This window comes from Hypoxylon trugodes, assembly GCF_022578975.1.
Source record: "Hypoxylon trugodes strain CBS 135444 unplaced genomic scaffold F4822scaffold_4, whole genome shotgun sequence".
NCBI lineage: Eukaryota > Fungi > Ascomycota > Sordariomycetes > Xylariales > Hypoxylaceae > Hypoxylon > Hypoxylon trugodes.
The window spans coordinates 2,867,978-2,893,425 of record NW_026250019.1 but is presented as its reverse complement, the minus strand read 5'-3'; the positions used below and the strand labels follow the sequence as shown (position 1 = coordinate 2,893,425).

Genomic DNA, 25,448 nt, shown 5'->3' with positions numbered 1-25,448 from the left:
TATAGCCAATCAGACTCAAGAATCTCCCTCACCCTCTTCCCGCTTAGGGAAATATTCCGAATAGAGTTGACTAAGGTATTCGTTAAAACTTTATTGTAATTGCTATTAGATGTACCGCGATCGTCTGAATTCTTTCGAAGATGTGTATCTTCATCGGAAGCGTCCACGGTGACCATAAGTCCAGCGAAGTTGTACACTGAAACAGGGAAGTAGCCAACCAGGTAAATTACCAGGGGTTTTTAATTGCTTGAATCAACCATTGCGAGCGACATCCAATAGCAGGTGGCTTTAAGTTCCTAATCAGCCGCGACAGTCGTGTTCTTGACCTCGCCGTTCTCGAAATAGGGGATTTCATGCCCGATAGAAATGGAAATCTCCTTGCCATCAATCCAGCCCTCTTCCATCTTGTTCACCCTTGAGGTCCACTCAGGGTCCGCCTGAAGTGCTCTCAAGTCGTCCGGATCGTAGACCCAGTAGCACGTCGCTGCATCCCAATCGGGCACAGTCCAATGTGGTTTCTGCAGCTTGTTGTGAAATTCTTCTTCGAACGGCTTGCGCATGCCAGATGGTGTATAGAACTAGGGACAAGTCAGCATATCTCTGGTAGCTTCGGCAATCGAGAAGAGCTGGAACTTGAGGTAACACGAAATGAATACGAACCACTGCGTAACGAAGAATGTTATACTTCTTGACTAACCGCACCGCCTCCGGGTTCAATTCTTCCTTATACCACTTGTAGAAGGTCTCCTCGTCCACATTTGCACACTTCTTGTGCTGGACAAAGACAAGTAGGTGCGGTTTCTGCTCGGCCATGTCTTCGAGTGCCTTGATATACAAGTCAGATTCAATGATGTGGGTTCGCCGGTTGGTGAAATTCCTGCGATCTCGTTGGTCTTTTTATATCGCATTACTTAGTGTCGTGTAAGGGTCTGTCGGAATAGTCGGATCAATGGACACTTCTTATAGTCCGAATAATTCAAGAAAGCGACCCATAGAATTACCATCTAGCTTACGATTCAAATATGCTAACCGTAATTGATCTGTTTTGAGCGCCATGATAGGCGGTGTGCTGGCCGATTGAAACTGAACGCCGCATCAGTGCATAACCATCTCCCAAGTACTAAACACTTATTAATACAGGGTCTACGTAATTGGTATAGGGGCAGGCTGTCGTTTATAGAGAAAACATCCATTTCCGGAAGTCGCCCCCGTTATTCGAATTTGTAATTCGCCGCACAGGTGCAGACATAGGTCCAGGCAATGAATAAGTGGGAAAGTAAACAATTGAGGTAGAGCTAAAGGAATATCCCAAGCTAGAGGCTCACAAGAAGTCACAAGGGACTTTCTTGCGTCCAAAGTCGGTAGCAAGGGCTGATAGCTAACGAAACCACTTTGATTCCACGGGATCGCCGTCGCAGGGAGTGGTCATATAATGCTTGGTTTATGGGAGCGCTAAACTCTACCTCAAGGAAATGCCCATCTTTGAGGTGATAGCTCAAGATCCTAAATCAATAAGGATAACAATATTATCATAGCGAAGCGCGAGGTCTTTCTAATTCGTGTGATTATTTTTGACCTCGAGCCTTAATGACACTGGGCGCGAGCCTACCATCAATGAAATAGACAGAATACCTAGATAGTAGAATATTTCGGCAATTCTTACATGAACAGTCTTATAGATTAGGTAAGACTGATGGGCATTATTAGGTAGTAAAGCATAGCCGATAACATCTAACATGTAGCGATTCTGATAGATACAGCATGAAAATGGTATGAGAGCCCGGATATATATTTACTTCCACCTTTAGAACCCCCCCAATCCTTACCCCTAGTTGTAGCACTACATTATCAACGCCGCATTCGACACTAGCCCTTCGATTCAGGGGTACAATCTAAGTGATTCCGGGCTAGAGAGGGGTCGCCCTAAGATACTTAGGTAAGTAGCCGGACTCCGAAGGTAGGGTGTGGAATACACCAATTAATTGAGAGAACGGGGGGTTGCATAGGGCTCGTAAATTGTGCCCAAGAACAAACCCTTCATTAAACTGGCGGGTGGCTGTCACCCTATGGATACAATTTGCTTTTTACTTCTCATGCAACTGATATTGGAAATCCTTCAGCGGCAAGAGGTAGCCCCCAATAGGCTATGTTTCATAAGCCACACATTAGGTACGTCCACATATTTTACTTACTTCCTAGATACCTCTTCAGAAGGGCGCTAGCCCAAGTACCAAGGCATTCTTCTAGGTCTCAGCTGAGTGCGTAAATCTGTACCCGGTAGGCTAGCGCCGTTGTGTAGTGAATACTATTGTCAGTCTAGGAAGAATGCAGTCATATTTGCCGTCAGATTCTTTGGTCCTACGTCGTCCAACCCAATGGCAGAATCACCTTACGAAAGATCACTCAGGTATGTACTACCAAATACTTAACGATCCTGGTACCCCGGGGGGGGGCGAGTCGTGCCGGCTAGAGCGGAACATCTTAGCGGAAGATGGATGCGGTAGATGCCCCCACGTCTCTCGTGGCTTGGAAAGGATCTGTGCAGTGAAGCATGAGCTGCATCGCCGACAAGGATAACCCTTTGTTCCAGTCTGCTTACCTACCTAGGTACATAGGTAGTTAGCCAGTACATTTCCCGGTCGAAACTCAACAGATAGTATCTAGATACGTCCATACTAAGCCCAAATCCATAGTCAATCTTGGTATCTCGATACCTGGCCGGGTTTGCGAAGTCACCCGGGGTCTATGACAGAATATGGAGACCGGACAAATAATATAGCATTTCTCTGCATTTGAACTGCAGGGGTCTCTAGAATAGGTAGTAGATCTGTTGGAAATCGCCACCAAACAAGCAAAGAGGTACGATCAGTTTCAGAGGCGCATCCGAAAAAATACGTAACTTTGCAACCACAATTAGATGGCCCCCAATTTTATTCAATTCACACATAGTAGTGGCCATCTTCGGGTTCGCGAATATCGTATTCCTGCCCCCCAAATCCTAAATGTTGTACACATACCCCATCCTCGATTACAACGAGCTTGGCCAGCTCCTCTGGTATTGGAGTTGCTCCCCAACGTAGCAGTACGGATCTAAAGTGTCTGCATATCGGTGTTAAACATAATACCTTTACCGCCATGGTTAGTATGTATTTACTTACTATGTTCCTCGCGTGGCGCTTGTTCGCCTGGACCCCGTCGGATGGTTGCCTGTATACATGACATGCAGACAATACTAGTGAGTTCGAGCCTCCAGCAACTATATCGCCCTTAAGCTTGTAGAACCCGAAAAGAATCGGCAAACAAAGCGCAATGAAACAGAGAATCGAAAAGATCAACAAGGCGGATGGCGAATAGCCAAGTGAAATTAGTGATTCATTTGAAACTCGAAATTGGTCATTCAAATTAGCAAGGCCAGAATTCCATCCAATATAACCTTATAGTCTGTCATTAGTCTTTGATATTGATATAGAATGTCAACACGAATATGAACTTACCGCCATCAAAAACGAATAAATATACTGCATTGGATAAGAGCCAATGCAGAATAATACTGATGCCGGTTAGTGGTATACTATATTTATAGGGCAGCTCCAGGCGATAACTAGAGATTTGCTCGCCGATAGGATACGAGACACGAAGAGGCTTGTAAGACAAGCCTAACGAATTCCATTCTCGCTCAATACAGAAACGCGTCACTAGCGAGTTATAGTTAAAGTAGCAGAAAGACAGTAAGAGTTGTGGCGTGTTGGCGAAGAGAAGTGCACCAATGTATCCTAGATTCGATCCTCCCATATTAGTTACATTAGTCTCTACTCGATTGAAGGTCGCTATGCTGCTGTGGAAGATGTTAGTAAATGGTTATATCTTTTAAGATGACTACGCGTCGAACAGAAGCTAGTGGGGTGGAGAAAGACCTACAAGTTCCCCTGACTTGAAATGGCTGCGCAACTAAGCGCAGCAGATAGCAAAGCCATTGCTGTGAGAAAAGGGGCATATGCCCTGACCCATGCAGTTCTTGCCACGGCGGACATGAGTCGATATGTTTTCCTCTCCCATTTTCGTGGACGTATATTAGGCGTTAGTTCGGGGTCATCATGAGGCGTCCATTTTATACGCCGTCCAAATTGCATTGTACGCTCGAAGTTAGCAGTTTTTCTACGGCTCATAGGAGGGTAAGTATATGCCACAAGAGTTAGCATAATTTAGAGGAGCCTAACCTGAAACCTTTGGCTATCGTCGATATCGAGGCTCCCCAGGCCTTTAGTCGTCGGATCCGGAATAGTGACGAAAGATTGGATTGCATCCCCCAAAGTGACAAGAGACGCAACTGGAAACTTCCAGATGGTTAAATTGCATGTTATCGCTTTAATAACGACGCATATTATTACGATAAGCAATAAAGAGTTTGATAAGCCAACCTTGCATTCTTCGCTGAATCGTTTAGCTAGGCAGGACCGGACAATGAGGCTTCTGCTGAACTCGTCATTATATCCTAATGAACGTCCTTCTGTCGTTATATTCAGTATGGATGGGATAAGATTCAAAGTCCAATTTGTTTGAGATAGCTCCGGAGGGAAGAAGATTTCCCTTAATTGTATTCCAAGTACTGAGAAACATGTGTTTCCACACTCACTACCACTTAACGGCGTACGAGAGGTTCTGCATTGTGTTGAGTACTACAGTGAATTTATACTTTCAGGAGGGATATGCCTGTCCCACTGAGATGACAGGTTACTCGACGAGTTAGGATGGTACACCTGATTTCTCGTCCAACCCGCCGGGTTGCTGGGGCTACCTTCGACGATAATGACCACATCGCCGTAGTTCTTCCTCTGATTACAGCCTTCGTATTCGCTTTTGCACTCGACAACATCAAGCTGTGTCCAGGTAGGAGACTCATTTGCGATTGAAGTGATGTTGTAGATAACTTCCGACGAGGTATTCCAGTAGTCTTCGAGTGGGACGTATTCCCCATACCCCGGGAGATAGTCTGATCCAATATCTATGGGGTTTAAATACCCAGCTGGCGTGAGGCTTGCACCTGGTGGATAGAAGGTAGCATTCTGAGTGAAGGCTTTGGTTGTAATTACCAAGTGCCAATGGGACTCCTCCCAGATAGTTTCGTAGATGGTACTGTTGAAAAACAAATGTATGGGGACGGAGCTAATGAAGAGAACAAGGCAACCGGCGAACTTGAAGGGAGATACTCGGCGCCAATTGCTGAGAGATGGAGTTCCGATATCAACTGAGCGGAGCCATAAGTGAGCTTTGTCAATTTCTTGACGAGAGGGTGAACTCAGTACTTGCATGAAGAAATTTGACGACGCAAGGATGGCGGTTGAAAGTATGTTAAGGACTAGATGGAGGACGAGGTTGATTGTTTTTGATCTAGTGCAATCCCCTTCAAATATTATGGTTGCTTTGTCGAAGTAAGAATCAGGACGAGACATGCTAACAATGAAACAAATCAACAATATGAGGCCGTATATATAGGCTAGCGTAACGTTGATAGCACCGGTACGTCTCCAACCCTCTCGAGGGAATACCGGCAACGAGAACATTATTGGTAAATACTAACATATACACGAGTAGATAACTGATCTTCTTAGAATTAGGCAATTGAAATTAGAGATTTTAACATTGGTCATGTCGAGCGAACGACTCTACTTTTTGCTGCGACCCAGTACTACACAATATCACGGTAGCATCATGGGCACATCGCCCCCAAAGGCCATGTATGGCGCAGCAACGCCTGTACGAATTCCTCCGTGTGCCCCTGAACCATGCCTAGGTAGAAGCTAATCAAGTACTGCATCTACCTACCTAGGTATGCACCTGTTCGGGGATCAAGCCACGGTGCTCAATGATTCGTGTATATGCTGACCTGATCCTCGTGGGTTATTCCCATATTAAGCCCCCCTCCCCCCTATATTTCCTGCTTTCAAATAGTACCTGCGTACATATCTTTAACAATATCAACTATATAAACAATCTATATCTAAAGCTCAAAATAGCTTTCTCTCAAAAGTTCAAAACGCATTATACAAACAAATGAAAAGCCAGCCAAGTACTATTTCCAGCATGCAAGTCACGGATATTCAAAATAGCCCAGTCGCGAGACGAGCACCCAGCATACCTTACCAGCAATGGTATTGCAAGAAAATCTCCCTAAAACTCTTCCGGATTTTATTCGCCGCTATTCATCTCACCGCGCCCTTTGTCAATCCGGTTTTTCCTACTGGTCTGTTTGGGTCTTTGGTCATAGACACATCTGGCGTGAGCAATTGCTATCAAGGCGCAAAATATATCTAACGATGTATCTTAGGCTAGCAGCATAATATTCTGGAATGTAATGGATTTTGCAGTTGTATCGGTTGATAAAATACGTGGAATGCCCTTAGAGGTCGCCTTGGCCTTTGAATCATTTTTAGTATTGGTCGAGTTTGCCGTATTGCTAGCCGATATCATCATTTGGTCACTGCCCCGGCCCAAGCCTGACGAACAATACTATCTAAAGTCAGCGAACCATCAAACTATTATACAATACATAGCAATTTCTGCAGGGTTCGGCCTCGCTTGGCTTCCGGTCATGTACGAATACCTTCCCATAATTTACCTAATCTAACAGGGAACTTCAATAGATACATAAGCTTTCTTCTTACCCGTCGTTACCTCCGGGCTTATCCGAAACATCGACGCTACCGACGGGAAACTCGACAAACGAAGCCACTTATCGTTTTCACCACAACAGGAGACCCGGTGGCCATATTGCCGGATATAAGCAATACTATAGAGATGACTACCAGGAGGTTCTCGGTGGATTCGTTATAACAGGCTATTGAGTCGGAGAATTTTGATGTTAGCTGAGGTAGCGGAATCTTTCTGTTCTCTCTTTGGTTCCTGGGACCGAACCACTAACTAATATTATTTCTGCGAGGATTGGCTGATGGTATTGGCGCGATAGAGATATTTAATCTTGAAAACGCGGTTCCCCTGAGCTGTTAGAAGTATGACATTGGGATGGGTGACTAAGGAAAAAGCGTAGCCGCCGGCAGGTAAGCGATGAGTAAGCGAATGCTGTATGCATTCGAAGACTGACTTTTGAACGACGAGATTGTCCATATGCGGATTACTAAATGGTTAACATGGTGTCCTTCCTGGCTAGACATATTCGCTTGACTTGCCGAATTGCCGACCTATCTTGATAGATAATACTCATCCTCCTTGTTCGTGGATCGTTTGGCTGTGTTTCTTGATGCGCGAGTCTCTAAAGATTAGGGGCTAGAATGGCAGGGTTTAGAATCCTACGTCGTGTTGCCAGTTACCCAATAAAGCTTGAGCGGCCAAGCTCAGCCTACCACCAATCAGACGACGTCCTCGCTTTGAACCGATGTCCAACATCAGAAGCTGCCGTCTTGGCCTTTCAGGCTCAGCCCCAGCCCCAAAATCCACTGTTCCGGAGCAATTCAGGGGTGGGGGGCGGTGGTAGAGAGAAGGTTTTCGCCCCGGTCAGCTTCTCTTCCTGCGTAATTTTGATTTCCAATGATGTTCTCAGCGGTTCAATTCGAATTTGCAGACATCGTGAGGGTAACGTGCTCGCGGTAGCTATTCTCATGTAGTAGGTGTGCGTTCGCTCCGCTGCAGCAATGCAGAACCACGACGAGGATGCGTTTTTCGACAATAATAAATACCATTTCCCGCCGGGTACATTAGTGCCTCCCAAAAAGTCGGGTCCGCAGCCATGGCTTGAAGTGGCCCCAGAGCGAGACGAGCAAGGCAGCGCACCCGGATTACAACCTATACCACATGACGAACAGAAGTATGCGGATGCGCCGAGGGGATTGCACGATGCGGCACCGCCGTATAGAACAACTGGGGCAGCACACGCCGACGAACTCGCGTTCCAAGGAATGCAAGCCGTTCCTCCTACAGTACCCGAACAATTGACGCGATCGCAACCACATTTCCAATCGTTAGAACAGCCACAGCTGCAACCCCAATGGCATCAATCGACTCCGAATCATTACTATGGACAATCATTTCAGACCTTGCCGTCACAAGTTTCTGGATTTTCCGGCGACAATCCGATGTATGCCCAGCCAATCGCTTCGAATACCGAAAGTCAATATCTCAATCCCTACGCCCAGCCCAACCCGACTCCATCATGGGTGAAAGCTGAGCGACAAATTGGAATGGGGGAAGTAAAAATAAAACAATGGGTGTTGTGGGTAATTGGTGGCGTTGTCTTTATATTTATTGGTGCCGGAGCTGTGATTGGGGGTATTATGGGAAGCCGAGCCGAATCTGCAAATCATAGCAGCTCATCGACGCCGCCGAGTACGAATACGACCACGAACGGAACTTCGCCCAATACAATGAATTCGACATTGACACAATCCATTAGATCGGGGTCGAGATTAGCTGTGACGGGTTATAGAACCAAGACGGATTATAGCATTCGTCTTTTCTATCAAGATGAAGACCATCAGTTACGGTTCACGGATAAAGAGAATGTTAATGCGAATTGGACTAATTCGACGATATTGGACGTGAGTAGTTTTCGGTCTGGCGAGAATTAGACCTAAGTTTACTGATTCTTTGTAGAGCTTGCCATATCAACCGATGAAGGATTATGGAGCCATCGCCGCGGGGTCATATTTATATGACGACCCAGCAGTAAGTCTGCTACCGACCTATATATTTCTTATGTGTTGCTGACCGAATAGCCGAAAATCGAATTCTTTTACGAAGATCAAGACGGTATCATTCGAGGTCAGAACTTCAATTTCGATTTCGAAGGCGGAAAGATACCCGCAAAGGGCGAAGCTGGGAGTATTAACTCATATCCCCTCCAGTCGGCCGGGGGTACGATTTCGTGTTATTTCCCATATGTTATCTCCCAAGATGCCAATAATGAAGTACGGTGGACGGTCATGCACGGGCAAAATAGCAGCAATTTGTCAGCACCGTGGTGGGTTAACAATACGAATTGGGACATAAAAGCATCGAAAGGGGCGGGTATGGTTGTTCTGCCAATTGCGCAGAAATTTCAGAATGCCGGTGGCATAATATACCGTTCGTCGGAAGGTATGCTATCGATGCAAATCCACGATGCCCTGGATCCAAGCAATGATGGGGTTGCTTGGAGAAAAGGCGCTCTCTCAAAAGCAATACCGGCCAACGCCTCCGTTGGGGCGTTTTCTGTCGGGCGGCCATACGATAACAACAATCAAATTAACACATACATACTTTATCAAGATAACGATGGTAAAATACAGGTGGTGTGGCAGGACGATGATTCGGGTTGGAAGGGCCCTCAGACGTACGATGCGTTAAGTGGCGCTGCGCAACCGACGGATATTGCCTGTTTGACTCCGGGGGCTTATGATGCAGCGGGGATCGGCATATCGAGAGAACAAGACATGAATAGATGTTTCTTCCAGGTGAGCGGTGGGAAGGTAAAAGAGGTTTGGTTTGATGGGACGAATTGGAATGATGTGGGTTTTGTTCCCACGTAGAATTGTATATATGATGCATTTTTCATAGGTAGTTGAGTGCATGTGCCAAGGATTATACCCCCATGAATAGAGCATAAAATTTGTTAAATTATTCATATGCATTCACAAGATTCCATTAGGTGATTAGATGCTTTAAACTAAGCACTGGATTGTTGAACTTAGATTGTGTCAGACAAACAATAAGGGTACTTCCAATGTATCCATGCGTAACATTGAGTGGATGACGGCAGAGTTCAAGATTAGATGCTGAGGATACAGCGTCTCTCCACTTAATTAGGGGTAGTACAACTAAGTCCGTTAGTACACTCTAGAAGGAGTTAATACATTTGACGCCTCGCAGTAGTCGGACCACTAACAATTGATGGCCCCCGCTAAACCCCCAATTGCCCCGCCGTGACTTTCCATCCTTCTAAACTTTGTATGTAGTGGCACATGATAGGGATGTACAGAAACCCGAGTTAGCCGATAAGATAAGAGAAACAGCACCCTAGGCATTATCGGAATCTGCTTGGCGATTGTGTAACTCGCATGTTAGCTTCCATCTTAGCTGCTTAGCTTGCTTAGCAACATCAATCCTCCGTACTGTCACCTCAATTCTTATCCTCCCCACTGAAACTTAGGAGTCGCGTGTCGTCGAGTCAACCTTAACTTGCGACACGGCGGGAAAAAAAAAAAAATTTATATACATTCATCAATTGTTCATTCTCTCTTTTCCCACTAGAAAACCTTACTGATTATATGTTGCGAGGCTTGAGCGCTTGGGAATCTAATAAAAGGTCCGTGTATGTGTAGGAAGGCTAGGACTTCAGCCCCTCAATGTTTTACCACTTCATCACGACATCGTGTCGGAATCGTGACCGGATCTTTGCTAACTCGTTCCTACTCATCTTACAGCCTTATATCAAATGTTATCCGGTTCGAACGTTGTACTTTCCATCGAATACGATTAAATCTGTAGGAGTCTTCGGAGGAGCTATTGTATCCTCCGCGCTTCTATGATCTCCCCACCGGCATCCCTTAAATCGACGTAAACGAGTTCGAGTTATACGATGTCTGACAATAATGGCGCGGACTCTACGCCATCCCTTTCGAGAGATAGTGCCTCCGACATAAGCGACACCGAGTCCGGAAGTTCATATATCGGGAGTGCCGCGCCAGATACACCCGCCTGTCCTTATCAGAACGCCGAGTTCTTCGGGCAAGAGTGCTCTCGATACCACGACTGTCCGACACATCTGGCCGAAAGAAATACAGACGAGAATATTGGGAATTTCGAGGCGTCTGTACCAATCGAAACTACATCATCGCAAGCTCAAGACTCGGCGGCAAATGGGGCGATTACAGAAAACTTGGATGTCGGGTTAGATGGGGCAAGCACATCAGCGCCAGAACAAGCTTTAGCTTCGGGTACACAACTAATACAGCCCGAAGCCAATAGTTCCTCGTCAGGAGAAGGTTCAACATCGCAAGTAGTATCACGTGCAGAGGCGGGTCCCGTCACGCAGGAGGAGGGAATTACTCTTAGAGAAGCTTTGGATCAAACTGCCGAATCGCTTAGGGGATTATCTGCTGGGCTTGGCGTGCCCTCTCGCTCTAGCCAAAGTTCAAGATCACAACTGAGGGATACAAGCCAAGGTGCTGGAGAAGCTCCGGAGACGGTGTCAGAACTCCGGCCGTCTTCGAGATTGAACCCGATAGCACCACCATTTTCACCACGGCCGGAAAGGAGAGCCCCACAAGAACTAAGTCTTCCGAGATGGCAACCGGATAGTGAGGCGACCTTCTGTCCAATATGCCGTACCCAATTTAGCTTTTTTGTTAGGAAGCACCATTGCCGGTAAGTGTATTATTTTATTATATTGGTTCGATGATAGTACGTGTAGAAGCTAACTAGTAGGATAGGAAATGCGGTAGGGTTGTATGTAATTCATGCTCTCCGCATAGGATCACTATACCACATCAATATATTGTACGGCCGCCTGGCGAACGGAGTCTACATCCATATTCATTTCTCGGAGATGAAGGCCGTCTTACCGACTTTAGTGATCTCGGAGGTGGTGAACAGGTCCGGCTTTGCAATCCCTGTGTCCCGGATCCGAATACTACACCACCTCAAACTCAGCACTCGCCAAGTCCATTCTCTCCGAGGGCAGCACACCAACGATCCCAAAGTAGTTCTAGTACTCACTATAATGGTGATAGTGGTGTTCATCACTACCCACCATACTTAGTGCCGCCGAATCCAACGCCTGACGCTTACGCTAGAAGCCGAAGCGTCACTATGGTTAGTCATATGTATATCCCTACGTCCTACCGCGCAGTGCTAACACTATCAAAGAATTCCAGTGCGGGCTCATCGAGGATTGCTCATAGTACTTACTTGCCTCCTCAGAGCCGGATCATAACCGGGACTCCCCCAACCTATTACCCGTCGCCATATTCGGGCAACTCGGGATATCGTCATCCCTCTCTCTTAGGCCACCGCTTCCCCGGTGCTTCCCTCGTTGATCTGGCTGGCCCGTCTTCTTCGTCCTCGGCAGCAGCAATGAATCGCCCATTACCACCCCCACCACAAATCCCCGAAGAAGACGAGTGTCCAATATGTCATCGTGAGCTACCCTCTAGGGATTTACCTAATTTCGAAGCTCGCAGAGAGTCGCACATAGATTCATGTATAATGGCCCATAGCGCTTATAACCCGCCGCCTGATGCCATGGGGAGACCTGTCGGCCGCGGGACATCCGGAACAACTGCACCTCGATACTTTCGCAGGACAGGTATGTTTCCGTATTTGGCAACGGAAAAAGATTGCGTTGACTCTGCGGAATGCACAATTTGCCTCGAAGAATTCGAAGTGGGCGTTCCGATGGCTCGTTTGGAATGCTTATGTCGGTTCCATCGATCTTGTATCACCGAATGGTTCGTCGACCATCCCGGCCGATGCCCGGTACATCAACACGATACTTTTGGTTTTTGAGTGGACCATTTAGAGCAATGATAGCTTCTTTCCCATTCACATACCTCTACTACCCCTCCACTTATCAGACAGTCTCGTCTCATTTGTTACGATTGCATCAATTCCTTGCTTTAGGGATTATAACGGAAGCCTTGGTTAGGTATAATCATCTCGGGCAATAGGGGTTCGGTGGCGTAGCATTGCTTCACACTCTTTACAAGTATGCATTTTATTGCTAATCAGGTCCAGCGTCGGGACTTAGCAAAGGTCCCCTCTCTTCCCTAGATGCATGTGGCCTTACGTCACTACAACGGTTTGGAGTTTGGCGCGCGGCTGAGTCGTTTTAGCGGTTTTGAATAGATAGGTATATACCATTGAACCATTTTCGTTACAAGTTTAAAATATTTGCTCGAGGTCTACTTGGTGACGTGGTTAGATTGGTAGTACCTACACACATGGTAGGTGTAAGTGCCTAGTTTCTCCGAACATGCCTAGGTACATAATGTCGTGCCACTATGATTCAACCACGCTGCCGCTTCCCGTCACCTTGTCTGCTTGTACATTAGGTACCTAGCGTAGCTAAACTAGTACGCGCTAACAAGAGTAGTAAGCATTTTCTCTTGTTGGTAATCCGTAGTGGATCGGGGCTTACAGGGATTATCTTAGCGTAGGTCTGGCAAGCAGTCCCTCGTCTTACCGGCATTGGACTTCACCGACTGACGGAAGAGTACGGTATTAGCCCCCCACCTTTGAACGTGTTTGGTTTAGTGTTGGCGCCCGCGATCGAGATCCCCTTCTTTCTCTGTCCCCAGTTTCTTTTCGCTTTGCCTTTGTTCTGCCTGTCATCCTTGCCCCCACACTTTTGTCCTCTAATCAAGAAGCTAGGAACCTGTCAACGCCTTGACTACTGTTTCGAAAGGCTGGAATATGACGTACGTAGGGGTATGGATGTATGGATTGTTTTCCGTACGCACTATGCGCTAGGACCTGGTTGTTCTGCAGGTTGGAAGACCCCTATTTTAAACAACTTTACATACTACGTAGTACCTTTTTGCCCCCTTGCCTTGGAGCGTGTTTCGGTTGCTAGGTGCAACTAGGAGCGAATTGTTGGTGCAGGGCGCGCTGCTTATGACGATGTTCCTGACGTCGTTCCTTAAACCCCTTGTCTGCACATAAAAGGGGTTAGTCTTGGTGTCGGATCTTCAACACGTGTATCTGGGTCTTGAGGCATAACCGAGGATTTCCGTTGGTTCGCTCTCCGCTATGGAGGGTCCGGTCCGGCCCGGGCTCGGGTTACAGGAACAACGGCGGCGGTTTCCACGACTGAACACGGTTCCCGGTTTAACACGTGCGGAGAGAAGCGAAACGTCCGCCGCTCATTGCCTAGCCGGGCAAGTCGGGGATATTGACTAGTTAGTCACGCTCACGCGACTTTGTCAGTTCATATTTTGGGGCCAAACCAGTTTTCTTCGTCAGCGGATTTGTCCGTTCGGCTTAATGGGGGCCGTGGTGCGCGTCGCGCGACTAAAACCTGATGTGCAACTATCATATCCGGGTCGCGCACCCCAATCGTCCCCATGGAGAATACCCAAAGGAGAGCGACAACAGCTTGAGCTTGAGTCTAAACTCGCCACTACTTTAGAAGTGCCTCCTTAAAGCGTACTTAGCCTACAAAGCGGCGAAGATTGGCCATCTCGCCACAAGGCATTTCCCGTCCTCGTGAACCCTTAACGCCAAGCTACATTTTATATGACGGTGTAACTCGGTGAAGAGCCGGTGACAGAGGGAAATTGGATAATCCCCTGCTCATTCTCTGCCATAGTGTTGCCTCATCTAGTTTGGTGGTCGCCTAATAGAAGGCTACTCCGCGCTGAACAGCCTTTTGCGACCCTATTCCATCACCGGTCCGTCGTGATTTTAGGCTTGCAGATCACACGTGCTATCTGCCTATTATGAAGAGCTATTACTGTCAAGGCGGACAAGCTGGGCCAGAGCGACAGCGGTTTTAGCGACGTTGGGTGTCCGACGCTTCAATATCCCGTTTATCCGTTAAACGCAGTGCGACTTCTTGGCTGTACGTATTCTCGCTTAGTTATTCCCGGCAACGCCCCGCATACAGCTCAGGAGAAGGCAATGTAGCCAATTTTTTCTTGGCCCAGGTAAGCATCGCAAGTGCTTCCGATTAGCGACCTATATAATGTATGGATAAGGGCTGTCACGGGACTCGAAGGAGCTTATTTCCGTAGCTCGAGACCCCGTATGTCGTCGCATTTTGGCTACTCGGCCGTACTCCGCTTCGACACCTAGTAAAGATGAGTCTGGTCGTATCGGGGATCCAAACGAATAAGGCAGCTTGTCACTCAGGAATCGTACGATTGAAAAGACAGATATTCATGGCACAAGAAGCATTCTGCCGCGGGAACTATATACATTTTATCAACTCCCGGACCTGTGGAGTAGCGTAGTGTTTCTAATTGTCGTGTTTTATCTTCTCTTTGCCGTCGCTTTTTTCGCAATACCCTAAAGTCCGAAAGAGGGATACTTCCCGAATTTCCATGCATGAGGCTCACGCGCCTTTCGTATCAAGATAGATAGCCATTTAGAGACCTTAAAGTTACCCGAACACGCGTCCATATTCCAAACGTAGTAAAAATGTCTCGCGCACCATACTCCAATTGATACTTCGCGGTTATCCAGTACCATGAGTGTAAGGCATCAGGATCCAGCCGCATCTAACCGAGAGATGTCGCTGGCCGCTCAGCTTTCACTGATCTACGATATGTTGGATCTTCATCCAAAGGAGGCAACCAACATATTCTGCCTAGACAGTTACCTAAACTAAGATAGGTCGATGTAGAAAGGGAGAAGGGGTGGCTGAGCCAAGGATCGCGAATGGCGACTTAACGAGGGAGGTAGAACATAATCTATATGTTGCATCGGCTTCTGATTCGGTGGGACGGTTACATACTACATCTCACTATCGTCCAAACGTAACAGCACTAGTAGACGGCACTCGGCACCTTTTTATTTCGATATTGATACTGATACAGTACTTGTATACGAATGTATTGCATGTATGTAGTTATCTCCCACACATTCTGATAGTCGAGAACCTTCTGAAGTAAAAGTAGAACGGAAGCGGTGAAAAAAAGAAGGATGCGATTCATTTTCCCCATCCGTCCATCCCACGTGCCGTCACGACGTGCCGCGGGAGAAAAGAAAACTCGCAAGGGTCAGTTGTAGATTTTAGTGCGAAGAGAGAGAGGGAAAGCGGGCGGGCCACACCCCAATCCACCGAAAAGGACCGGTGAGACTTTACTGAGATGTGAAATGTTATAAGGGATAAAGTTCTCGTAGTACAACAGATTACAAAAGGAGTAACTACGTCGAGATACAGTTAATGATATCATATCTCACCGGGAATTACTCTACATATCCTACATGCATCGCAGGTAGAGGATAGTAACGGGAAACTGTACGTACATAAACGTACATACAGAACATACCTACAGAAAAAACCCCCCTGTCTCAACCCCCGCGGGGTGGATACCTGTCAGCCTGTCAAACGAGAATAGGGTCCGCCCCCTTTATTGCCCTTATGACAACGACTCGGCTGGGCGCGATGACTAAGGACAAGGTATTATTCTATAAGGCGCACTAAGTTAAGGTAGAACTACTTTGGTTTTCGTAAAGGGGTAGTAGTATTTCTGAAAAGTGACAGCGAGGTTGAAGATATCCGATCAGCTGTCGAATGGCTATAGACAAAATGCTACCACCTAATCCTCCCCTGACCCTCACGGTAGTCGTCTAACCCGTCTCTACATAAGCCCGTGGGGGCGGGATAATTCCCATAGGTTCGTCTTCCTATGTGTATGTATGTATGTAAGGTAAGAGAGCAAGACAAAACGAGCGCGAAATGAGAGGCGTCAGTACCTATGTAGGCAGATAGGCTTCTAAGATACATGCTCTCCCGAGACCACGTACATCAGGTGTGGTTACACAAGAAGCATTTCTTTTTTTTTTCACGATTTGGGTCGGGCGCCTGGATTTTTCGTTTCCATGGGATTCTGACATTCACATGGGAATAATTCCCATCATGTTCTAGATTTCCCACTACCCAATGCGCATCTTCCCCTCCCTAAAGCAATCCAGAGCGAAGCGTAAGCCGTGAGATTTTTAACGTATCAAGGCGAAGTAAATAAAGTCCGATACATATACATTGTCGCCACAGCCACCGGGAACCCTACTGCCATCGTGAATTCGGTTTATGATCGGGCAAAAAAAGGCCTGCGCTGCGCCGGAGTAATAGAAGACGAACAATCCCGCCGATGCCCACCACCACCCCCTAAATTTTCGACCGGCCGGAACCAACTACCGTCGTTCTCCAGCTAAGATTGTTTACACCGCATAGTGAATTTCCTATATGGTAAACCCACTTGCCATTCCTTCCCCATCCCTCCCCGGGATTGCGACGCGCCACAGCGCATTGCACGTAGATATGTAGCGCCCGAACCATCCAATCTAACGCGTACCTATATGCTGTATAACCATTCCTTTGATCACACGCAGTAATGTCGACACCTTTCCAATCATGTGCGAAGATAATGCATTTTATACATCAACCTTATCGCTGCCTAGAATAGGAACCATCTTAGTAATGCGACCCGTGAATAAAGGGGTGACGTGTATAGCGACCAGATTCGATCTGGTTCTTGGTTCTTCAAAACTTTGCTCCTGTTGTCGGACAACCAAATCCGGAGTCCGGCCCAGCGTCGTAGTTAGAGATGATCCGTCGCCGTCCTCGGCGGTACATGCGCAGCGTAGTTCATGATATGATTGCGGATCGTCCTAAACCAAACAGCTGTCAACCTGAGGGCATCGTGAAACGGGTATTGGACGGCCAGATGCCCTCGAATGCCAAGATCCAGAAAGTTCGAAGCAACCGGAATGGACGGGTCCCATAAATATGTTCAGTTCTTAAAGATACTATTCGTCACCAAGCAGAGAAAGGCCAGAAGAACAGTCGAATGAACGGGTAGGCTCTATTTGCGAAACATTGCTGTTCGAACCAAAGTAATGCCCACCCCAATGACGAGCAACGCCTACATACATGTTGTCAACAAGGGCAATCGTCCCCTGATTGACAGCCGAAATCAAATAAATCGTTATTGTAAACGCCGCTTATGATGCCAAATTCCGTTCAACCCACCCTGTGAGCCAATGGTAATCCTGATGCTGATGTAAGTCATGAAACGGCAGTGGTATATAAACTCTTTTTCAACACCGGATACCCTCTTTGATATAAAACCACAGTACAGCTCTCATCAACCACCCCATCTAGCGTAGCACTGCTGATAACACACTCAGAATCGAAGTCTCCGGAATTGAGTCGACCCATGCATTCGGCTGAGCCGAACTCCGAGGAATAAAAAATAAAAAAGCGACGAGTGACTACCAGGTGAACTTTATTGGCGATGTGTCGTATAAATGCATCGAGTTCATTCTTCGGTGTCGCAGGCGATATATAAAATCGCAAAAAATGGTATATGGGTATCATAGACGCCATTGTCGCAATGTGACGCCCGCTGCCGCCCCGCTTCCCTCTGATACTCTTCTCCCGCCCCCAATGTAGCCATCTAAACGATCGCTCATTTTCTGCCCCGAGTGGTTGAAGTGATCTTGCTTGTCGTCATTAGGTCGCCAATATACTTTTGCAGAAACTTGTTATGGTTATCCAGTTTATCGTGTTCTTCCCTAACAGCTTCTATTCGGTTGAAAATCATCAAAAGAGAATCTTGCAATGCTCTGGCGTGTCTGTAAACACCGTTAGCCCAAACCTCAATTGCGTCTAGTTGAATAAAAGACATACTTATGCAGTTCTTCCCTTGCCTCACGTCCCATAACCTCGATATCTTCGCTAGTCCTTCGCGGACTCATTGCCCTTACATCGTCTGGCTCTAGATCCGGTTCGACGGGCCCGACTTGTGATGAATCTCGAGGAACTATGAGGGTGCCACTACTCTTGCGATTGGGCAAGCGCGGTCGAATTGGGACAGGTGTGTGAATCTCCTGATTTTCCACAGAGGAAGAGGAAGATGAATCCGATCGCTCGGGGGGATTAGGTTTCGTGGCTGTAGGTTCACTACTCATGATGAAACGGTGTTATGTAGTAGTATTTAATCCTATTATTTCTTGGTCCAGACCGTGGAATTTGTTATTGCCGAAGTGAAGAATTGGAGTTGGTGTAAACGAAAGACGTTAAGCCGTAAGAGTAGTAGTAGTAATAGTTATAGAATTAGAATGGATTAAGATAGAGGCAGGTAATATGTCGTCGACGTTTACGCCCGTATCCTCCCGTCGCCCGAACCTCGAAGAGATCGCCACCATTCAGTTCAGACGGTGTCGTGGTTGAGTTGTCGAGAGTAGAAGCGGACAGCAAGCAGGGACGGATGCGTGTGCGTGTGCGTGCGTGTATGCGTGCAACAGGCCTGGAGCACAAGTAACGAGAGGAAGGGCGCGAGAGGCTGGATGGGCTTAGTTCCTGCAAGAAGGATACATCGGCTCTTTTTCTACGATAATTTGTTTTTTTCTTGGGAGGGTGTGGGTTGTTTAAGTCGGTCTGGATACAGCAGCAGTAAAAAAAAAATTAGGATGGGTGGGCTTTGGGTAATAAGGGAGGAGAAGCAAGACGAAGTCGAACGGGCCTGGTCTTTGCGAATCGGGGATGAGCGGGGGGGAACCAATTCGACATAGGTTGAAGTGATCGTCAAGTCTAAACTTCAGGACTTTTGGACGGGGGTGCAGCAGGTGTTTTGGGGGGTGACCGGGTGAGCGTGGTTGGGTTATTGCGCTGGCCGAAGTATGGGGAGAGTTTGTGTGGTCAGCGAGCTCGTGGGTCGTTGTCGATCGGTACAAAATTGTTCAAAGGACGGGCAAGAACGACGTTTTTGTTTGGCCTCTGATGTGACAGAGATTACGGCACGGCACAGGGACATGGGCGAGTGACAAAAGTGACATAGACACAGTAATACCTACACCGTATAAATTCGGTAGACGGATACCTGGGTATCTAAGTATCTTTCTCCACTTTTCCCTTGTTTTTTGACTTTTCTGAAAAGACGCTACGTCGCTACGTACATACGTCAATCAAACTCTGTACCTTAGTACAAAGCTAAAATACAAAATACCTGCACAGGGTAGTGTACGATAGGGTACGATAGGTACATACTCACACCACCTTCCTACATCATAATATTATGTAGCCTGTAGCTAGGTACCTTCATTGGTGGACATTTCCACCTGGAAGAAAGTGACAAAGTGACATCCACCACATACATTTAAATGTACCTACCTAGGTACATATCTTTTCGAGGCCACTTGGGTGATTGCAATGCAATTAGCAACTCTCTTTACAATGTATACATATACATTTACATGTACATACACCTACATATATGTATCATGATACGTAGGGGTAGCATGTAGGCAAAGTGGTAGGTACCTACATATTTGTACATACATCTGCCCTATGATAGTCCGTTGTGTACGTACATTACATGGTATAACCTCTCCCTATTCTACATTGATGGTACTTTGATAAAAATACCTACCGACGAGCCGACATTAATCCTATACAAACTTGTCATATACCTCCCCTTTCAAATGTTGATTATTTAGGTATTTACGAGACTTGTTATTTTGGTCTTATTAATTATTAGTGCGCAATTCTTATTTGAGACCGACTTATGATGCTATTGGCCGATGATAATAATGAAACCTTGAAAATGGAATCCCATTCAAGATTCCTCATTGCGCGGAAAACCTGAGACACGACAACAGCGGAGTAAGAAAATAAGGTCGTCTCGAAAGAAGAAGATGTTTGATCAATGTACCGCTGTCCGCTGTCTAAAAAGAAAATGCTAGCAACATTGATACCGCTGAAGGGCATCCACATACTACTACTCTACCTAGTGTACGCATCAATATCCCAGTCGCGCAGATCATCGTCAACTTGTGTGACTCCAACAAGTCGTCTATGATTGGAAGGTTCGACAAGAAGTGGTCCTTTGTATGGGGAATGGACAGGCGTGGTAACGAGGAATGGGATTTCTGATGGATTCTTCTCGGGCTTGGCCAAGGACATTCTGACCAATGGCCGTCCCCGGTCTCATGGGCCAGCAAAAGAAGTTGATGGAGCACGGCAATCTTAAGCCTTTTCCAAGGGGCTCTGTGATGAGCAACTGATCTTAAAAAGCCTGCTTCAAAACGACGTTTTCAGTAATTGATAAGCAAATGGCTCCGTTTAACGGCCCATTATGATGCCTAGGAGGTTGATACAATCTGGCGGTCGGAACAACACCCGAACTACTCTTGTTTGATGAACTTCACTATGGAATGATGGCATTGCTTTCTTGGACAAACACGGTATTCTCAATCATTACTCCGGGTCGGAGGGTGTCTTTACTACGGGTACATTGATTATTGTTGAGAATGAAGGGTAGGGTCTCTTTCAATCGCGTCTAAGGAATAGAGTATCCTAAATGAAGAAAGTAACCCGACTCGGAGGGCCGACGCGGCATATGACTGGTTTAATCATTCCTTGGCGTCGATTAGAGTTGTTCTTCCGCTCTGCATGGCGCCAATTTCGAGAGGATGGGAAGAGAAGGACCCCTAAAAAGAATGTCTCTGGGATTCCGCAGGATGCAGGTTAGGCAAAATGCCAATTGCCATCCGTGAAAACCCCATGGGATGGCAAGAATGCCACTGAATGTCGTGTGTTCTCTCTGACTGGATCGTTTCAATTCAGCAAAGACCGCCCGCGCGCGCACGCTTTGCCTCTTACTGCGTCACCAGGTCAGACATAGGGTAGGCAGAAACAAGAATATTCGAGACGAGCCCGAGAAACGAAGAACATAGGGATGGCGTAATCGGTACGTCCTCGGATCTTTTTTAGACGGTTCAAGCGACCTAGCGCTAGAGGTGGCCCCCGGAAGAATGACGATTTTAAAGGGGGGATCAGACAAGGCAGATATATCTGGGGCATTTCTCTTTGAGCTGAAGCAGAGCTGGGCTGGGCTGCCTGTTCTGATGTACCAGCGTACATGCGTAGGAAGAGGGTACATCGGTACATACATGTAGGCAGGAGAAAGGTAGGTACATAGCTCAGCACAGTTGATGATACAGTACGGGATTTAGCAGAGTAAGTAACTAAACTTCCTTCCCAGCACTTTTAATGATGCAGTGTATCCAAACCGGATGCGGGGCCAATTCACCCCCTGGTGTGTAACCAGAAATTTGCAGTGATGTCATTTCTAAGCAAATGTGAGTGGTATTGGTGGCTGCTTCGACTTGACGGGCCAATACATTTTCTATATACACCGTAGACAGGCGGAACCTGTGTGTGTCCTTGTGTCCTTTGTCCGTGTATAGTGGACTATTTTGCAACAATAGGACATCAATGTCTTGACGCTACGTATATTTAGGTACATCTCCCTTTATTTATGTAGCATAGTAGCGTACAAATTTAGTAGGAAAAACAGCCCACTGAGGAGACAGCCGAATGGGGGGAGCATGACGATCAAAATGTTAAGGTACCCCCCGAACATCCCTATTAGATACCTGATGTCTTAGTGTACGTGTACTACATAATGTATGTAAATACCTATATTTCTAGGTATCTACGGTACCTAGGCTACATGTAGGTAAGGCATGATAATATACCTGGGGATACCCATACATCCATACAAACTAACAAGACAGCTTCTTCCACTTACTATAGATATACCCAAGTATCTAGGTACATTATATACCCACCGTCAAATCATTACCATCACGGGAAGGTGTATTAGTCAATCCTCATTTGAGCCAGGCGATTGACGGCAAATGTATTAAGAAGCCCCGAGTGCCCCGTCTTTTCTTCGTCGAATTCTTCAATGTGATGATTTCTTCCTTGGTCTTCTTTTATTTCTGACTACCTTGCGTCTGCTGAAGCCACGGGGCATTTTATGTGGCTGTTTCGCACCCAATTCCATCGCAGTGGTGACGACATGTGTTCCAAACAAATTATCGACGCATGCGAAAACAATACCGACTAGCCTGCCGTCTTCACCGGATAACTCGACCTTCGAACAATGATTAGTTAATAATATTATTTTATTCTATTTACCCCGGCATTTTGCTTAATGCCATTATTTGTATCAGCCACTGCACCAATCCGAGTACAGTTGAGATCCTTTAATCTCAGCCCCCCTAACACGGCCCCCTATCCATTTCCATATGCTGACGCATTCGATTGAAAAAAAAAAAAAGTCTTGTCTGTCATATCTCGAATCTTTATTCGCGATCTCCTGCTGCTTGCCGTTACCCTGTGCGCATGTTGTGGAACAATAATGACATCACTTTTTCAATTCAACCTCCGTTCCTTCCTACCCCTTGGTTTTTTTTTTTTTTGGAGAGAGGGAGCTGAGAACTACCGTACTTTCCCATTTCCCCCTCGTTAAACGTTTCAATGGTAATCCTTTTAAGACACCACGAAACTCATGTGAGATGATTAATTACGTATACCTGCATAGATATATCCACATTGGTCAAATGTATGAACATATGAACATAAAGTAACACTAGCTAATAGAGTAATACATGTGCATAAGGTATGTAAACCAACACTCTTGATTTATTCCATTCTATCATTTGAGTATACCTAATACAAAAACATAACACTATTCAAGTGTATGTGTATAGGTAAAGTCTAGACCCATAATAACTACTACACATGCGACTTGATTATTCTAATAATTATACCTGATAAAAAGCCTCCAAAATAAATTCTATCTAGGTACCTAATAGCACTAAAATATTCTCAACTCACGGGCTCTGATTAGTGCCCACTTTCATTCCACATTCATTCCACAATCCAATTTTCGAAGGGCCGAATCCTGCAAGCCTCACCTTGTTCTAGTACTACTTCCTTAACTACACCCAGCATCAGCAATTATATATGGTGGCCTTGTGTTATCTATCAACACGTAATACAGATGGTCCCGAACCCTCACCCGGCTTCTCACTAGAGAGTGTGTGTCAGAGTGTCAGAGAGAGAGTTGTTCGAAGTCGATAGGCAGAGGATGGGTTCCATATAACAATCCACTACACTACTACTACACTTACAACAGCGCCTCCACCCTTCTTGTCTATCAATGCTGGACAGAAAGTAGTGCATAATCCCACGCTGCACCACGGAGTCTAGGAGTCTGGGAGCCTCGAACTACACACACTATCTCGTCATCGAAATAACAAGGGAAACGGGCAACCTCACCGACAAGAAAGCTGCCTCGAAGTGCCGATCGCCCTGCTTCCCGCGCTGCCTGTCCGACACGCCCGGCCAATCAAACTTTTTGGAGGCGGGCATCCTCTCCTCCATGCCTAGTACAAGAGATCGTCAGTCGTTGGGGCCAAGTCTTGTTCGCTGTTCGGAGCATTCTCGCCTCCAGTTTAAACGCCCCCCAAAAATATATCACGAGGGACCTCCTTCATTGTCTGCGCCATGCCACGTGCAGCACGAGTCGTTGCCTCTTCGCCGGGCTCGCATTATCCGCCCGTAACGAGCGGGGCTTGACTCACTTTTATTTTTGTGCTAAGGGGGTGTTAAGGGTGCTAAGGTACACTGGCACACTCCACTAACTTGCTTATCAGATGGCGGCCCAGTCCGGATATGTTTCACAGCTGTCAAAGTTCAGTTGGTGGCCGCGCTGTAGGCATATTCTTGGCCGAATTTGTGTTTCTTCGTCAAGTTAGCTATTGAGTCACTCGCAGGACTTTGTTACGAGCTCATTAGGCGCTACGAAAAAAAGAAGAGGCAAATTCTTGTCTTTTTGTCTCCAGCTTGACAACAACAATTTAGATCAGCATAATTCGAAACTGCGAGGGAGTTGAGAACCAACGCCCTCTCGGATCTGCGTAGTTCCTACGACTGTCGGAGGTAAGAATCCTCGTGTTAGGTGGCATATGTGTGTGTGATAGCCATTGGCTTTCACACCACGCTTAGTTTCGGACCCGTCCCTCTTTCTAGTTCTGTTCGAGAAGTGGAAAATTCGTCAGAGCCTCGTCTTCATTTCGGTTCATTTTTTCTTAGCTAGTTGACCTGTCACAAGCTTATTAACTCGAATCTGCATGATGCGGTGGGAATCTTTCCTAGGCAGTATCATCAAAGGTTACGAGAGGACGCGCGGTGGCCTGTCCGTGGATCTCTTCCACTTTACGGAATCGAAAGCGTTGTGATCAGCAGGCGACAATTGCCCTGATCAGCACTGCAAGTTCGCGAGCTTTCCTGTCCTAAAGCTCAAAAGCTGGCTACGATTTACTACGCAGTCACGCCGGTTTGCCTAACAGATCGTGCATACATAGTGGAATGCCTAACGGAGTAAGTTGGGCTTGAAGCCAGACTCCACAGCGTCCCCTGGTCCGGTACCCTCCTTCACGTGCTAGTGCACGAAGCCGTCTCATATCTACGTATGGTGATTTCTAGAAGGGTGTCAAAGATGCCAAGGGTATGAGGATTAAATCGAATCAAGGATGAGCTTCAACTCCGTAGGGATTTGTACAACAATCCCTATGCACACTTGCATACCAAGCCAAACTATTTTTGAACCTCGTCCCCTGATAGTGGATGCGGATCCGAGGGGTGCTTTGCCTAAGTCCCGACATTCATATGCCGCCAATGGGAACAAATATTACTGGGCTTTCAAAACAAGCATCTAAAAAGTCTTCCGCAGAATGCTATTGGCGCAACACCATCACCCCTCCTTGACTAGAGAGGGTATTACAGACTTCGCACTTTCCTCGTTGTTGCTAGGCAACTCGGATACTCACCCTTAGTTGATGAATGATTCCTATGAAGCATCATGACGAGGTCAAGGTGTGCGGAACTTTGAGTTTGAAGGCCGCAGGTCATCCTGTCGAACAAGTGTTCGGTGTTCTAT

General features: G+C 46.6%; 5 protein-coding genes across 5 annotated transcripts; 2 read left to right on the top strand and 3 right to left on the bottom strand.

Annotated features, from left to right (window-relative positions):
- Positions 1 to 296: 296 nt before the first annotated feature.
- Positions 297 to 813, bottom strand: F4822DRAFT_428449 (uncharacterized protein; the record flags this gene model as incomplete). Its single annotated transcript, XM_051460920.1, has 2 exons — positions 297 to 578; positions 661 to 813. 2 exons carry the CDS (start codon positions 811 to 813, stop codon positions 297 to 299), a joined length of 435 nt encoding a protein of 144 aa, XP_051315880.1.
- A 2,126-nt stretch (positions 814 to 2,939) lies between these two features.
- Positions 2,940 to 5,561, bottom strand: F4822DRAFT_443108 (uncharacterized protein; the record flags this gene model as incomplete). The annotated part of the gene is made up of 5 exons (XM_051463070.1): positions 2,940 to 3,433; positions 3,495 to 3,835; positions 3,919 to 4,136; positions 4,218 to 4,638; positions 4,678 to 5,561. The coding sequence occupies 5 exons, from the start codon at positions 5,559 to 5,561 to the stop codon at positions 2,940 to 2,942; spliced, it is 2,358 nt and encodes a 785-aa protein (XP_051315879.1).
- Positions 5,562 to 7,384: 1,823 nt separating this feature from the next.
- Positions 7,385 to 9,723, top strand: F4822DRAFT_224534 (uncharacterized protein). The gene is made up of 3 exons (XM_051454046.1): positions 7,385 to 8,549; positions 8,605 to 8,676; positions 8,727 to 9,723. Exons 1-3 carry the CDS (start codon positions 7,647 to 7,649, stop codon positions 9,516 to 9,518), a joined length of 1,767 nt encoding a protein of 588 aa, XP_051315878.1. The 5' UTR covers positions 7,385 to 7,646; the 3' UTR covers positions 9,519 to 9,723.
- A 356-nt stretch (positions 9,724 to 10,079) lies between these two features.
- On the top strand, positions 10,080 to 12,880 carry F4822DRAFT_400899 (FYVE-domain-containing protein). The gene is made up of 4 exons (XM_051457890.1): positions 10,080 to 10,294; positions 10,413 to 11,355; positions 11,421 to 11,802; positions 11,857 to 12,880. The coding sequence occupies exons 2-4, from the start codon at positions 10,568 to 10,570 to the stop codon at positions 12,493 to 12,495; spliced, it is 1,809 nt and encodes a 602-aa protein (XP_051315877.1). The 5' UTR covers positions 10,080 to 10,294; positions 10,413 to 10,567; the 3' UTR covers positions 12,496 to 12,880.
- Positions 12,881 to 17,713: 4,833 nt separating this feature from the next.
- F4822DRAFT_224442 (uncharacterized protein) lies at positions 17,714 to 18,813 on the bottom strand. Its single transcript, XM_051454045.1, has 2 exons — positions 18,344 to 18,813; positions 17,714 to 18,288 (listed from the first exon to the last, which is right to left on the bottom strand). The coding sequence occupies exons 1-2, from the start codon at positions 18,622 to 18,624 to the stop codon at positions 18,123 to 18,125; spliced, it is 447 nt and encodes a 148-aa protein (XP_051315876.1). The 5' UTR covers positions 18,625 to 18,813; the 3' UTR covers positions 17,714 to 18,122.
- Positions 18,814 to 25,448: the final 6,635 nt, after the last annotated feature.

Coding starts and splice junctions, on each gene's coding strand:
- F4822DRAFT_224534 (XM_051454046.1), top strand. CDS start 7,647: ATGCAGAACCACGACGAGGATGCGTTTTTCGACAATAATAAATACCAT. Junction 8,550..8,604: donor CTAATTCGACGATATTGGAC/GTGAGTAGTTTT, acceptor GATTCTTTGTAG/AGCTTGCCATATCAACCGAT. Junction 8,677..8,726: donor ATTTATATGACGACCCAGCA/GTAAGTCTGCTA, acceptor CTGACCGAATAG/CCGAAAATCGAATTCTTTTA.
- F4822DRAFT_400899 (XM_051457890.1), top strand. CDS start 10,568: ATGTCTGACAATAATGGCGCGGACTCTACGCCATCCCTTTCGAGAGAT. Junction 11,356..11,420: donor GTTAGGAAGCACCATTGCCG/GTAAGTGTATTA, acceptor CTAGTAGGATAG/GAAATGCGGTAGGGTTGTAT. Junction 11,803..11,856: donor GAAGCCGAAGCGTCACTATG/GTTAGTCATATG, acceptor ACACTATCAAAG/AATTCCAGTGCGGGCTCATC.
- F4822DRAFT_224442 (XM_051454045.1), bottom strand. CDS start 18,624: ATGAGTAGTGAACCTACAGCCACGAAACCTAATCCCCCCGAGCGATCG. Junction 18,289..18,343: donor GCAAGGGAAGAACTGCATAA/GTATGTCTTTTA, acceptor CGGTGTTTACAG/ACACGCCAGAGCATTGCAAG.